The sequence below is a fragment of the Oryctolagus cuniculus genome, chromosome 9, assembly GCF_964237555.1.
Source record: "Oryctolagus cuniculus chromosome 9, mOryCun1.1, whole genome shotgun sequence".
Taxonomy (NCBI): Eukaryota; Metazoa; Chordata; class Mammalia; order Lagomorpha; family Leporidae; genus Oryctolagus; species Oryctolagus cuniculus.
The window spans coordinates 92,134,585-92,150,983 of NC_091440.1; the positions used below are offsets into that span (position 1 = coordinate 92,134,585).

General features: G+C 41.0%; 1 protein-coding gene across 19 annotated transcripts in view; it reads right to left on the minus strand.

Moving 5' to 3' along the window:
- The window catches only part of ZDHHC20 (zinc finger DHHC-type palmitoyltransferase 20), an 80,533-nt gene that overhangs the window by 11,144 nt on the left and 52,990 nt on the right, over positions 1-16,399 (minus strand). For 10 of the 19 annotated variants that reach the window (XR_011378908.1, XR_011378911.1, XR_011378909.1 and 7 more), the window contains exons 8-10: positions 10,182-10,217; positions 9,089-9,221; positions 1,138-1,264 (exon numbers count right to left, since the gene is read on the minus strand). Coding sequence is in view for 12 of the 19 variants with exons in the window: in XM_070049152.1 (XP_069905253.1) it covers positions 1,138-1,264; positions 9,089-9,221; positions 10,182-10,217 (296 nt within the window). In the remaining 7 variants the exon portion in view is untranslated. The remainder of the gene's footprint in view (positions 1-1,137; positions 1,265-9,088; positions 9,222-10,181; positions 10,218-16,399) is intronic. The other 9 variants (XR_011378913.1, XR_007921211.2, XR_011378912.1 and 6 more) reach the window with 1 other exon arrangement.

Here is a 16,399-nt window from a genome sequence, read left to right on the forward strand (position 1 = left end):
AAACAAACAACAAGAAAACAGCTTTCAAAACAAATAGTCTGGTGTTCCAACCAGTAGGAGTGGAAAAACCCTGAATACATGAGACAATGGAGAAACAACATAGAACAGATTGTAAAAGTCAGCAATAAAATGCACACAAAATGAGGTGCAAAAACAACTGAACAAAAATGAAGAGTACGACACTGAGCTGTGCAAAACTTTGAACTTAATACATGTAGAACTGGAGTTCCTACAGTAATGGCAGGGGGAGAAGACCACAGAATGAAAAATTATAATTACAGGTTTTTTCAAATTTGATGAAAGCTATAAAAACAACAGATACAAGAATCTCAACCAATCCAACTACACCAAAGTATGTGACAAACTGTGTGAAAACAGGGATAAACAAAAGTCTTAAAAGTAACCAGAGAGAAGATAAATTTTATATAGAGAGAGGGTAAAAATATGTGTGATCATTAACTTGCCATTAAAAAAAAAGCCAAAAGACAACAACGCAACATCTAGAATTCTATATCACACAACAATATCCTTCAAAAAATGAAGGCAAAATAAGTCAGTTTTAGACAAAAATAAAAGGCAGTTAATTAAGATGAAAATCCCCCAGAAACTCATGAAAATACATCACTTGAATTAAAATAATCTTCCTTCTCTATGATTTTGGCAGTTTAAAGGCCTAAAATGGCTGGGAATTAGGGAGATATGGAAACCATGAATCATATGGAATACATATTCTTTCACACTTGAGTTAAAATACATTATGCGTTTGTCTTCTTTGATTGAAGATAATAGAATGCATATGAATCTGCAAAGGAATCTTTGTGAAGCTAATATGTATAAATTCTTGTAGGCTTTTACTTTAAACAACTTATTTTCATTTTGAAGGAAAAAGGTGATTCTTACTTTTTATAAATCAAATTTATTTTTCTACTTTCCATTTAAATACTTCTGTTCAAACTCTCCCTTTATCTTATATAAAAAAGAGAAAGTAAAATATTTTATATAAAATCAAGATATTCTGAGTTTTCATTCTAAAGGCCCATTAGAATGTCATTGTATATTCTATGAATGTTAAAATATTTTACCAGAGAGAGAGAACACAGATTTCATATTTCCTGAGATCTGCATTTTGTAAGTTACCTTGAAAATACCGGAAGCAGCCAATATTTCTTTTCATCACCAAATACTTGTCTCCAATTTTTACTGTATCCAAGAGAGAAACCATTTCCATCTGGTCCATATGAAAATGTGGGTGCACGGAATGATTCTGTTAAAAATAAATATACATAAAAACCTAATTATTAATTACTAAATATAGAAGGTACTCATTTTCATGCTTATATCTCTAACATTAAAAAACATAACTTTTAACTATTTGTAGAAATTAAAAGATAAATTTCTGAGATTCATTTGGGAAAAAATAGCATATTTGCTATTTCTTTTTATTTATTTTATAAAGATTTTATTTATTTATTTGAGAGGTAGAGTTATAGACGGTGAAAGAGAGAGACAGAGAGAAAGGTCTTCCTTCCGTTGGTTCACTCCCCAAATGGCTGCAACGGCCAGCGCTGCGCTGATCCAAAGCCAGGAGCCAGGTGCTTCTTTCTGGTCTCCCATGCGGGTGCAGAGGCCCAAGCACTTGGGCCATCCTCCATTGCCCTCCCGGGACACAGCAGAGAGCTGGACTGGAAGAGCAGCAACCGGGACTAGAACCGGCGCCCATATGGGATGCCGGCACTGCAGGTAGAGGATTAACCAACTGTGCCACAGCGCCAGCCCCTTATTATTTTTTCTTAAAGATTTATTTTTATTATTTGAAAGTCAGAGCTACAAAGAGGGAGAGAAAGAAGGAGAGAGAATGATCCTTTACCCATTGGCTCACTCCCTAAATGGCCTCAATGGCCACGCCAAAGCTAAGAGCCAAGAATTTCATTTGGGTCTCCCTCATAGGTGCAGGGTTCCAAGCACTTGGGTCATCCTCTGCTGCTTTCCCAGGCACATTAGCAGGGAGCTAGACTGGAAGTGGAGAAGCTGGGCTTCGAACTGGAATGCTGGCACTGCGGACAGTGGCTTAACCCACCGTACCACAGCACCAGCCCCATTTACTCTTTCATCAACCATATGGAATAACATGTCAAAACAATTAATATTACTGAAACTCTGACAAAGGTTATGTTTAATATAGCTTTTATACACACCATTTTAAAAGATTTATTTGAGAGAGAGACAGAGAGAATGACAGAGATATCTTCCATCCACTGGCTCACTCCCTAGATGGTTGCAATGGCCAGGGCTGAGAAAGGCCAAAGCCAAGAGCTAGGAGTTTCATCTGGTTAACCCAAGTAGCTGAAGACACCTAAGCACTTGCGCCATCCTCTGCTGCTTTCCAAGGTTATTAGCAGAGAGTTGGATTGGAAGTGAAATAGCCAGCACATGAATTGGTGCCCATTTGGGATGACAGCATCATAGGTAGTGGCTTTACCTCTATGACACAAGGCTGGGTCCTTTAATTATACTTTTAAAAAGATATTCTTGGCCGGCGCCGTGGCTCAATGGGCTAATCCTCCGCCTTGCGGCATCGGCACACCGGGTTCTAGTCCTGGTCGGGGCGCCGGATTCTGTCCCGGTTGCCCCTCTTCCAGGCCAGCTCTCTGCTGTGGCCCGGGAGTGCAGTGGAGGATGGCCCAAGTGCTTAGGCCGTGTACCCCATGGGAGACCAGAAGCACCTGGCTCCTGCCATCGGATCAGCGTGGTGCGCTGGCTGCGGCGGCCATTGGAGGGTGAACCAACAGCAAAAGGAAGACCTTTCTCTCTGTCTCTCTCTCTCACTGTCCACTCTGCCTGTCAAAAAAAAAAAAAAAAAAAAAAGATATTCTGTAGTCATTATTTATAAACTTCTATGTTCCTGATGGCACAACATAAGGTAATTGGTATCCAAAGACAAACTACTACAGGAAATTCTCCCAAAGTGTCTAACAAAACTAAAATGTAGTAAGCATTAAAATAGTGATGGTAGGGGTCAGTGTCGTGACACAGCAGATTAAGCTATTCCACTTCCCATCCAGCATCCTGCTAATGTGCCTGGGAAAGCAGCAGAAGATGGCCCAAGTGCCACCCATATGGGAGAACCGGATGGAGTTTCAGACTCCTGGCTTCAGCTTGGCCCGGCCCCCACTATCACGGCGATCCAGGGAGCAAACCAGCGATGGAAGATCTTCCTCTCTCTGTAACTCTTTTAAATAAACAAAATAAATCTTAAAAAAAAAAAAAAAAAAAAAAAAAAAAAAGAGTTGTGGTAGACTATGCGAACAGAGGTGAAAAATCCTATGCTTGCCTGGATAGGGACATGTATATCTTTTTTTTTTTTCTTTTAAAGATTTATTTATTTGTTTGACAGGCAGAGTTAGAGAGAGGGGGAGGGAGAGAGAAAGAGAGAGAAGTCTTCCATCTGCTGGTTCACTCCCCAAATGGCTGCAATGGCCGGTGCTGTGCTGATCCAAAGCCAGGAGCCAAGAGCTTCTTTCAGGTCTCCCAAGTGGGTACAGGAGCCAAGAACTTGGACCATCTTCTACTGCTTTCCCAGGCCATAGCAGAGAGTTGGACCAGAAGAACAGCAGCCAGGACTCGAACTGGTGCCCATATGGATGCCAGCACCACAGGCAGTGGCTTTATCCACTAAGCCACAGCCAGCCCAAACATGTATGTCTTAAGGGTATTGGAGGGGGTAGCACTTGAGCATGAACTTCAGTGGTGAGCAACAGGAGAAAACAGGGGGGTGATTACAGACCATTATTTCTAGCTTGTTTGTATAAAACGATACACAGAATGATGTCTAACAAAAGACCCCTTTTAGTCACAGAAAAGTTTTGCTTCCTTATTTAAAATTAAAATACAGGAGTGGGCATTTGGTTTAATGGTTCAGATACCATGTCCCTCATTGGAGTACCTGGGTTAGACTCCTGCCTCGTTCCTGACTCCACCTTCCTGCCTGTGCAAGGCCTTGGGAAACAACAGTGATGGCTCAAATTATTGGGTTCCTGCCACCCATGTGGAAGACCTGGGTTGAGTTCCTGGTTTCTGACTGTTGGAGGCATTTGGGGGTTGAACTATAGGATGAGAGTGCTCTTGTTCTGCCTCTCGAATAAACAAATAAATAAAATAAACAGAGGCTGGATTGTTGTGCCGAAGGTTAAGCCACCACTTGAAATGCTAGCAGCTCATAATGGAATGCCAGATTGAGTCATGGATCCTCTGCTTCTGATCTGACTCCCTTCTAAGGAGCATGCAAAAGCAGAGGATGATGGCCCAGGTACCTAGGCCCAAACAATCCATCTGAGAGACCTGGATGTAGTTCTGGGCTTTGGCCCGGCCCAACCCTGGCCATTGTGGCTATTTAGAGAATGAACCAGTGGGTGAAGGTCTCTTGCTTTCTCTTTTTCCCTCCCTCCCTCTTCCCCTCTGTTACCCTGCCTTTCAAATAAAGAAATAAATCTTAAAAACAATAAATAAATAGAATGCACTGTAGCAAGTTTTACAAGTGAAGGGTAAGAAAAGCTTCTGCACTGCAAAGGAAACACTCAACAAAGTGGAGAGGCAAGGACAGAATGGGAGAAAATATTTGCAAACTATGCAACTAATACAGGATTAATATCCAGACTCTATAAAGAGCTCAAGAAACTCAACAACAACAAAACAAACAATCCAGTTAAGAAATGGGCACAGAACAGGAAAAGGTATTTTTTAAAGGATTAAATATAAATGGCCAACAAACACATGAAAAAATGCTCAGGATCACTAGCCATCAGAAAAATCCAAATCAAAACCATCACTTCTAATTCCTCTAGAAGTTCTCACAACTGAGTAGAGTAGAGAGAATGGTGAAAATCTGGAAAATCTCTTGTGTGTCGTAAGTGAGGAACCTGGCTAAAATCATGTAACATGACAGAGTTAAGGGCTTCAGAGAGGTCTGAGACCTTAAGCCTGCAGCTGTAATGCTTTCTACGGGATTTAAGATTTCCTTGATCACCTTTCAATAGCACTATACATGCAAGTAATGTGGGTAGTTGGATAATGGAAGAAAACTGTTGGAGAATGGAGACTTAGTGAGTTAAAAAAGGAAATACATCAGAGTACTGAAAAGAGAGGGCAAGGGCTGGTGTTGTGGCGCAGCGGGTTAAAGCCTTGGCCTGAAGTGCCAGCATCCCATAAGGGCGCCGGTTCGAGTTTCGGCTGCTCCTCTTCCAGTCCAGCTCTCTGCTATTGTCTGGGATAGCAGTACGATATGGCCCAAGTCCTTGAGCCCCTGCACCCATGTGGAAGACCTGGAAGAAGTCCTGGCTCCTGGCTTTGGGTCGGCGCAGCTCCAGCCATTGTGGCCATCTGGGGAGTGAACCAGCAGATGGAAGACCTCTCTCTCTGTCTCTCCCTCTCTCTGTAACTCTGTCTTTCAAATAAATAAAATAAATCTTCAAAAAAAAAAAAAAAGAGGGAAAAAAGGATAAACAATTGTGATGAAAGGATGGAATATTCAGGAGCTGGTGTTGTGGCATAGTGGGTTATGGTCTCAGCTGCTCCACTTCTCATCCTACTCCCTCTAATGTACCTGGGAAAGCAGTGGAAGATGGTCCAAGTACTTGGGACCCAACATCCATGTAGGAGACCCAGATGGAGTTTCTGGCTCCTGGCTTTGGTCCAGTCCCAACCATCAGGGCCATTTGGGGTATGCACCAGCAGATGGAAGATCTCTCTCTCTCTCTCCCCCTCCCCCCTCCCTCTAATTCTGCATTTCAAAAAAAAGAAAGAGAAAATGGAATATTCAAACAAATTTTAAAGATTTATTTTATTTATTTTAAAGTCAGAGTTACACAGAGAGAGAAGGAGAGTCAGAGAGAGAGAGAGAGAGAGAGGTCTTCCATCCGCTGGTTCACTCCCCAATTGGCCGCAACGGCTGCAGCTGTGCTGATCTGAAGACAGGAGCCAGGAGTTTCTTCCAGGTCTCACATGCAAGTGCAGGGGCCCAAGGACTTGGGCCATCCTCCACTGCTTTCCCAGGTCATAGCAGAGAGCCGGATTGGAAGTGGAGCAGCCGGGACTCAAACCGGCACTCATATAAGATGCTGGCACTGCAGGCAGTGGCTTTACCCACTATGCAACAGCGCTGGCCCAAATTTAAAACTGCATCTCCAGAAGCTCTTCAGTTCTACAGGATTAAAAGACTCAACATGTGGTTGTAAGAATTATAGGCCACTTGAATCAAAGAGACTAACTTGCCAATTTGGGACAATGGAATTAGTTGAATAGAGGAACTCATTAAATGTGGGCAAATGATTTCAAGGTGGGTAGATGACAGTTATAGGGAGGTGATAGTGGTTGGTATTGTGGCACAATTAGTTAAGTCGCTGCCTCCAATGCTTGCATCCCATATTGTCACTGGTTCATGTCCCAGTTGCTCTATTTCTAATCCACCTCCCTTGCTAATGCACCTGGGAGAGAAGCAGAAGATGGCCCAAGTACATGGACCCCTGCCACCCATGTGGGAAACCCAAAGGAGTTCTAGGCTCCTCCCTTCGGCCTAGCCTAGCCCTGGCCACTGTGGCCATTTGGGTAGTGAACCAGCAGATGGAAGATATATCCCTCCTACTCTCTCTGTAGCTCTCTGCCTTTCAAATAAATAAATATTTTTTTAAAAAAGAGGTGAAACAGGGGCTGGCACTATGGCCTGCAGTACCGACATCCCATTTGGGCACCAGCTCGAGTCCTGGCTGCTCTACTTCCAATCCAGCTCTCTGCTATGGCCTGGGAAAGCAGTAGAAGATGGTCTGAGTCCTTGGGCCCCTGCACCTGAATGGGAGACCTGGAAGAAGCTCCTGGCTCTTAGCTTTGGATTGGTACAGCTCTGAGCACCGTGGCCATCTGGGGAGTGAACCAGAATAGAAGAACCCTCTTTCTCTATCTCTCTGCCTCTGCCTCTTTTTAACTCTGCCTTTCAAATAAATAAATAAATATTAAAGAAAAGAGAGGATATATCTGAATAAAACACCCTCAAATGATAAAGAACAAAAAACTGAATGCATCAGTAGAAAGCTAGCCAAACACCCAGGCTGTGGGAGATGAAGCAATAAAGGAAGTGGTTTTAGTTTTTAAGGCAATGTGTTAATCAAACTGTGGGTTTTAAAATGCTAAAGCATTTAAAATTTAATATTAAATTTTAATGTTAAAATTTAATATTAAAATAGGCCATAGAATCAATTTTGTGGCCTGAAAGCTAGGAATGGAAAAACAACTAGAATAAATTTAGCAATGTTTTGTGAAATTTTTCCCACTTTATTTTCACAATTTCATAAATATGTACTTATATAACAGGTCATGATATAAAATGATACTTCTCTTACTGTGGTCATTAGCAAAGAAGTTTGAAAAAGAGTGTTCAAAGAGAACAGAGAGTTCCCTAGAAGTGCCTTTCAAGTTCTTCCCAGGGAAACAGGTAAAGCAGGCATGGTGGGAACCGTGGCAAACTGAAATGTGCATGTCCCAACCAAAGCAGCCAGCTCCAACTGACAGATGTCAGAGGGGAAAATGAGCCCATCATTACCAGATTTACTCATTTTGCAAAGACAAAAATCTGGTTTTCTATATAAAGTCTCTGTTTTTGCTGTTGTGAGAGGTCTTCTGGGCTGGACCTTGCATGCAGCCTTTTTTTTTTTTTTTTTTGTCATTTCTGACTCAGGGTAAGGAGATAGCAGGATATTCTGTGAAGAGTGTAGAAAAGTTAGTTAATAGGTAGGAGCAATTTTATTTATATGGAAAAGGAATGAAGATGTAATGGAAATGAATGAGACTCTAACAGTGGAGGGTGACCTAGGGAAGGAAGGCCAGAGAAATTCGTATGTGGGAAGCCCACTAGAACTTAGTGACTCAGTAAGACACAAGATTAAAGGGATCCAAACATAAAATTATCTAAATGTCTCCCTAAGACCTCTTCCTTCCAATTCTCCTGGCAGATACATGGCTTTAGATAGAGGTGGTTTTTAACTTCCTTACAAAACATTATACCAACAAATCCTTATTCTGTACCTTGGTACACTGGTAGATACACAAAGATTCAATTATAACACAGGATGCTGCTTCCATGCCAACACCTCATGTAAGCAAAGCCACCATCATCTTTGGGAAATGTTTGTCCAATTACTTGAATACATTACTGAAGTCTTCCATTATATTTTCATTTTAAAAGAATGAACAAAATAGAGAAGAAATTCTGATACTAGTAAATGACAACTGACACAAAGACAAACAATGATGTATACCAAAAGCACTATTCTTTGGCCTCAAATATGGAACATGTGCCAGTCAAATGTGTCACTGTGGGGAGAAAAAAGTAAACAACATGTATGAAATATATAGTTGATATGTTATAGCTAAAATTAACTAATTAAGGATCCAACCTTTTTTTGGCTGAAAATGAGCCTCACAATAAAGCATTTGAATCTATCATAAACTGATTTTTCAAAAGATACTATAGATAAATATAGATGTAGGAAACAGATTTTCTTCATAAAAATAAGAAATATTATTAATGAATAATTTATTTAATAAATATTTTATTTATTAATATTCCTTATTTATCCAGTCATAGTTACTTTTAATGAAAATTACTTTATACTTTATCATCTGACTATTGTCCTATAGATTTCACCTTCATTTGTGGTTATTTTCCTAAGTAATTATACATTTTTAAAAAATTTATTTATTTATTTGAAAGTCAGAGTTACACAGAGAGAGAAGGAGAGCCAGAGAGAGAGAGGTCTTCTATCCGCTGGTTCACTCCCCAGTTGGCTGCAACAGTTGGAGTTGTGCCAATCTGAAGCCAGGAGCCAGGAGCTTCCTCCAGGTCTCCCACACAGGTACAGGGGCCCAAGGACTTGGGCCATCTTCCACTGCTTTACCAGGCCACAGCAGAGAGCTGGATCAGAGGTGGAGCAGCCAGGTCTTGAACCAGGTCCATATGGGATGCCAGCACTGCAGGCGTTAGTTTAACCTGCTATGCCACAGCACCGGCCCCAGTAATTATAATTTATTTTAACCTACTTACCTATTGTTGTTCTGTTTTTTCCAACTAGCCAGCAATGGTAGCTGAAAAGTGAGAGGACGCTGATGAAGAACATTGCAGACACAAAGAAAAGAAAAAGTACGTGGAATTTTGCACGTGTATCTGTTAGTTCATTCTGAGGAAAGATAAAAGAAAAGTTACTTTTGAGGACAATCAACCTCCAAAAAATAACTTATACATTGCCTAATATCTTATTGAATCATCTAAAAATTTCCCAGGCTTAAAGAATAATAAAACAAATTAGATAATACATCCCAAAGCAACAACTGCAAAAGCAAAGAATTGGTATTATTAAAGCAGGTTGCTTATCTAAGAGGTTAGAAAGAGTCATTTTAAAGTTATTCTTAAACATTTAAAGATATTATCATTACTTTCAGTAATAAATGAAAAGATGGACTCTTCTACCCAACATCTTTCTTTTGTGGTTTATGCAATGAGCTTTTCCCAACATGGAAGATACACAAAGGTTCCCTTCATCTTTGCTAAAGTATTTACTTATTTTAATTATATATGCTGCTAAGTCATATTTAAGTTTTATTTTTCTAATAAAAATCCGTATCTTCAGAACACCATTGCAAAGCTACCCAGGCCCTTAGATGCTTTGATTCCTACTTTTTTATTTATCCTTGTCTCATTTCTATAAAGCCTTTTTAGGTAATTGGCAATTGTGATAAATAAATTTATTAAAAGGTATTAATGAATGAAAAGAGTTTCTCTGTTATCCCTTCTTATGGCTACACACATTTTTCAGAAGCCAAGTTTTAACCTAAATGAAATTAGTATCTATCAATAGAAGGAAGAGGGAAGCTTTAAATGTTAAAGTACCCCACCAGAACAAGAGAACAAGAGGCTGTCTTGTTGACTTAAAAAGTGTTCCACAGACTAAAAGGAAGGTTGTTGGTACTAGATTATCCTAACATTTCTCTCTTTCTTTTTCTAAGTAACCACTATACTCTCTAAACACATTAAGTGATTCTTCTCTATTGCCATCTTGTGAAGGAAACTTTTATGAAGTATATTCATTATAAATGTCACAAAGAGATCATGAGAATGTCATGGCAATGATGTATTTTACCTTTGGACAATTCTCTGTAGATTTCCTGCGGCAAAGCTTGTGCAAATAGAGACAATGTATTAAGAAACCAGTTTTTATACAAAAGTACCCTGAACATGAGGTTCTATAAATCCTTTATGTTCTGAAGTAACACTAAGAGGTGGCTCTCTAACAACCATCTAAAACATTTTCTCACAAATCAAAAAAGCAGACAAGAACATTTAGCTTTTCAAACACATTTCAGGTACCCTTTAATTACACAGTTCCCACGAAGTTTTTAAACAGATATTTTCTAAGAAAGAATAAAATGTTTTAGCAATTATTTAAAAAACTTCTGATTGGTAGTTGCCAGAAAGTAGATCTGATGACCTCTTACCACCCTTGTTCCTCTGGGACACTGCACAGGAGCCCGTGACGCCTGCTGGCTGCTGTCAATACTCGCCCTGCCACCAATTCTCTGCTCCGCAAGCACAGTGATGCTTCTACAGGTTAGAGTACATTACTCTTGGGCTCAGCACCTAAATCTCAGTAACTAAGCCACTGCCCCTCCAACATTCCCCAAAGCCTTGCGTCACTTGTGGCCCCCACTCCTTCAGTCTCTGTCTTGCTCATTCTTCCCCCTACAGAAGCCTCCTTGCTGCTGCTCAAATAAGCCAGGGACACCTGCCACTGTCCCCTCTACAAGTGCTCTTCTCTCACACAGCCACTCTTCTCCTTCAAGTCTTTGCTCAGGTCAAATCCTACCTTCTTCAAGAGGACTCTTCTTAACACTGTAATCTGGGCCACACTCCCTTAGCAGGATCTACTTTCGTTTTTTTAATTTGACAGGTAGAGTAATAGGCAGTGAGAGAGAGACAGGAAGAGAAAGGTTTTCCTTGTGTTGGTTCACCCTCCAAACGGCTGCGCCGATCCGAAGCCAGGAGCCAGGTGCCTCCTCCCCGTCTCCCATGCAGGTGCAGGGCCCAAGCACTTGGGCCATCCTCCATTGCCCTCCCAGGCCACAGTAGAGAGCCGGACTGGAAGAGGAGCAACCCGGACCAGAAATCAGCGCCCATATGGGATGCCGGCGCCACAGGCGCCAGCCCCAGGATCTACTTTCACTATGTCTCAGGAGTCAGCTCTGCGGATGGCGTTAAGATATTCGTGTTCTTCCTAGCTCCGGCTTCTCATTCTAGCTTCCTGCTAAAAGGCACCCTGGGAGGCAGCCACCTCTAGTTCTTGAGTCCCTGCAACCCACGTGGGAGACCTAGAGTTCTAGGCTCCTGGCTCCACTCAGTCCAGCCTAGTCATTGTGCACATTTGGGGAGTGAACCAGCGGGTGGAGTGTGCTCTCTCTCTAATAGAAAATTCAAAACTGTTTAAAAGTTAGCTCTGCAAAGACGGAACTGTTTGTTCACTGATTCAAGGGTGCTTCAAAAAGTTCACGGAGGGGCTAGTGTTGTGGTGCAGAAGGCTAAGCCACTGTCGGCTGTGCCGAGGAGTCCCGGCTGCTCCACTTCCAATCTAGCTCCCTGCTAGAGAGCCTGGGAAAGCAGTGGAGGATGGTCTAGGTGCTTGGGCCCCTACAACCATGTGGGAGACCCACATGAAGCTCCAGGCTCCTAGCTTTGGTCTGGCCCAGTCCTGGCTGTTGCTACCCTGTGGGGAGTGAATCAGTAGGTGGAAGATCTCTCTCTCTCTGAAACCTAGGCCCTTTTTTTTTTTTTTTTTTTTTTTTAATATTAACTTATTTATTTGAAAGGCCGAGTTACAGAGAGGCTGAGGCAGAGAGAGGTCGGTTTTCCATCCGCTGGTTTACTCCCCAAGTGGCCGCAATGGCCAGAGCTGGGCTGATCTGAAGCCAGGAGCCAGGAGCTTCTTCAGGGTCTCCCACATGGGTGCAGGGGCCAAGGACTTCTACTGCTTTCCCAGGCCAAAGCAGAGAGCTGGATTGGGAGTGGAGGAGCCGGGACTCAAACCAGTGCCCATATTGGATGCTGGCAATGCAGGCAGCAGCTTTACTCGCTAGGCCACAGTGCCCTGAAACCTAGCCTTTCAAATAAATAAAATAAATCTCAAAAAAAAAAAAAATGTGGAAAATGGAATTAAAAGACAAGTTTATTTTGGTGCAAAAAATTTTTGAAATCTATACAGTTTTTTTTTTTTGTCCCCATCAGATACATATTGTATATCTTAAGTCCCTAGATACTGTATGGCACAAGTACAAAATAAATATTTGTGGCATGAAGGAAGAAGATAAATTCAACTTTACTAGTCTTACTCATGATGAACCTTAAAAAGTTAACACCTGGTATTAAATACCCCAACTTTAAAAACCTAGTGAGTTTTTAAAAGTAAATATCCTTCTGACATGTATTAGATACTTCCTGGAAATATAACTGTGCTTGATGATGCAGGTCTTTAATTATGTTTTTCCCAACTGTAACTATATGAATGGCAAGTTACAGTGGTAAATATGTAGGTGTTGGAACAGACAGACCTAAAATTAAACTCTGCCTTTCTGTACTCTAGAGCCTGCTGAAGTTACTCAAGCTGGCCAGTGCGACTGTTTACCCTGCCTCCCTGCACAGTACTGCTCTGGCCTTCGCTCCTTCCACCTCCAGAACTTGACCCCAGCGCTTCCTGTCACCATGTGCTCCCTTCTTTGGGGCCTGTGAGTAGCACACTATCTTTTCAGTGGAACTATATCCTCTGATCTGTCGGCTTCACCATTTATTACCTGAATAATAATATTAAGACCTACATTTTTAAACATCTTCATAGGGTTTTTAGAAAGAGTAAATATGAAAGTACTTTTTAACAACATAACATGTCTGGGGCCAGCGCCAGCAGGTTAACACCCTGGCCTGAAGCGTTGGCATCCCATATGGGCACCGGTTTGAGGCTCGGCTGCTTCACTTCTGATCCAGCTGTCTGCTATGGCCTGGGAAAGCAGTAGAAGATGGCCCAAGCCCTTGGGCCCCTGCACCTGCGTGGGAGACCCGGAAGAAGCTCCTGGCTCCTGATTTCGGATCGGCGCAGCTCCGGCTGTTGCAGCCAATTGGGGAGTGAACCACTGGATGGAAGACCTCTCTCTCTCTCTCTCTCTCTCATTCTGCCTCTCCTCTCTGTGTAACTCTTTCAAATAAATAAATAAATCTTTTAAAAAAGCCAACATAATATGTCCTTCAAAATCAATGATTTAAATGCAAAGATGAAAACAAAAGTATCAGAAGGAAACATGGATGAGTATTTAATAACTTTACACTGAATAGACCCATAAATAAAAATAACTGCTTTAAACATTTAAACTTTGGTTACATAAAAACAGAACAAAACAAAACAGGGTTAGAATACACAAAAAACAAATACAGAAAACATGCTTGCAACCCACTTCAGAAAAAGGCTTAATATATTTAGGTATTTCTCATGTACTCTGCATGAGTCCTATGTGCATTGCAAATATCTTTTTCCAATTTGTAGCTTACCTTTCATTCTAAAAGTTGACTTTTTATTAACACTCATAATTTAGAAATTATTTATTTGAAAGGCAGACAGACAGAAAGAGTGAGAAATACAGATTAATCTTCCATTCTCTGGATCACTCCCCAAATGTCAGCAATAACCAGGGCTGGGCCCGGGAGAAGCCAGAAGCCCAGAATTCAATCTGGGTCTCCCACATAGGTGGCAAGGACCCAGCTACTTACATTCTCTACTGTCTCCCAGGATGCCTATTGGCAGGAAGTTGGATGGGAAGTGGAGCTGAGACTAGAACCCAGTGACTCTGACATAGGACACAGGCATCCCAAGCAGTGACTTAACCACCATGCTAAACTCTTGCCCCAAAGCTCTTAAATTTTAGTGAAGTCTAATTCATTGATCATTTCTTCTATGGTTAGCAATTCCTATGTTCTTTTTAAGAAACCCTAATGAGGCCAGCACTGTGGTACAACAGGTTAAGCCACCATCTGCAGTGCTGGCATCCTATATGGGTACAGGCTTGAGTCCTGGCTGCCCTCTTCCAATCCAGCTTTCTGTTAATCTGTCTAGGAAAGCAGCAGAAGATACCCCAATTGTCTGGGGCCTGTACCCACGTGGAAGACCAGGAAGAAGCTCTTGACTCCTGACTTCGGCTTGGCCCAAGCCCCAGCCCTTGCAGCCATTTGGGGAGTGGACCAGCGGATGGAAGATCTCTCTCTCTCTGTAACTCCGACTTTCAAATAATAAATAAATCCTTTTTTTTTTTTTTAAAGAAACCCTCACACACACCAAAGTCCAGAATGAATATTAGTACTGTTAATATAAGAATAGGTCTCATATGTAAATACAAAAGTCTACTAGAAAAAAAGGGCAAAGAACACAAACAGGAAGTTCATACAAAAGACAAGTTAGTGGTTAATGAGCATACACTTAAGGATAGGCAAAATAAATTAGATTTTTCTCATAAGTTAACAAGCTCTGAACTTCAGAAAGGGAAAGGATAAAGACAGGGATGTAGGAGACAGACAGTCTAAACCATGTTTGTGATTAGGAGTAGGAATGATTTAAAGCACAGTGAATTGGGAAAAACAAAATCAAAAACATATACTGAATGCTTTCTATGTATCACATATTAACACTAATCTTCACATCAATCCAGAGACAAATATTACTCCAAATTTTAAAAATGAGAGAACAAAAAACAAATGTTTACATATCTTGACCGTGGCCTATTCCTTCACTCAGCATACAGTCAAAACCTACTGTGAGCCAGGCGTTTTCTAGGTGCTTGGGATACATCAAGGGACAGAAGAGATAGTAATCCTTGCCCTCATGGAACTTAGACCTTAGGGAATAAAATAATTTTTAAATATAAAGAGGCTACTATTTTTTTTTGGTAATATGCAACCCTGATTTTAGACTAAGGGAATTAAGGGAATAACATTTGCTCAAAGATGAAATTAACTTTTCTAGCCTGGCAGCTGAGAGGTTAGCATAGATTTTGTTCTCATTAAATCAGATAAACACGGGATGAACAATGGACAGAGAAGATAATGAGGTTGGTTTGAGAAATGCTGATTTTTATGATGCCTTCATGTCTGATGGTTCAATAAATAGCAAATGGTAACTGAGCACAAAGGCTTGGACAGTGTCAAGAGCTAGGGCTAAAGAGACTGTGAAAGCCACAAGGGGACAAGGGGACACGGGGACACGTAAGCACCCAGAAACACATTACAGAGAAGCAAGAAAGTGGCACCGAAGGACAACAGCTACATTTAAGGAGGCTGACAGGGATGGGATGGAAATCAGATATGGGATGAATAATATTTTGAAAGGCAGAGAATTTTAATGGAGATAGTTTTATTTTAAAATGCACGAGTAAAATCAAACAATGCCAAAAAGCAATTAAAGAAAAATAGCAGTTCTCTGCCCGACCCCTGAGTGGCAGTTAACTTTCAGGGCCTCTGGTAGTTTCTTCTATATATTTACATATTAAATTTATATATTTCCATAGTAAAAAATAAAAAATTAAACCGAATATCTAATTTTAATGGATTACTATTTGTACATGGTATACAAAATTTAACAGGTAATGGTGAAAAGCATGTCTCTGTAATTGTCCTTCTTAGAAGCAAATACTGTCAGTGATTTTTTAATGCATTCTTCCAGAGAAGACATATACAACTATATATTTGTGTTATTTTTCTGTAGAAATTGAAGCATGCTGTAAGCATTCTTTCGTGCCTTATTTCTTTTACATGTAACACATCTCAAAGATCACTTCACATTATTTGTCATAAAGGACTTCCTTATTCTTTCTTAAGCAACACTGTAGTCTTCTGTGTGTGTGTGTGTGTAAAATAATAATTTAGTCCCTTGTTAATAAGACATTTGATTTTTTTTTTCAATTACTAAACATGAAAAACAATGCTTTAGTGTTGTGGCACAGCAGGTAAAGCCACCACCTGTGATGCCGGCATCCCGTATAAGTACCGGTTCATGGCTGAGTTGCTCCACTTTCGATACAGCTCTCTGCTAATGGCCTGGGAAAAGCAGCAGAAGATGGCCCATGCTTGGGCCCCGACACCCAGAGGGAGACCTAGATGAGGATCCTGACTTCGGCCTGCCTCAGCCCCGGACATTTCAGCCATCTGGGGAGTATACCAGCAGGTGGAAAATCTGTCTCTTCCTCTCTAACTCTGACCTTCAAATAAATAAGTCAGTCTTAAAAAAACAAACAATGCTGTAAATTTTATAGTCAGGAGGTAGATTAATGGTTG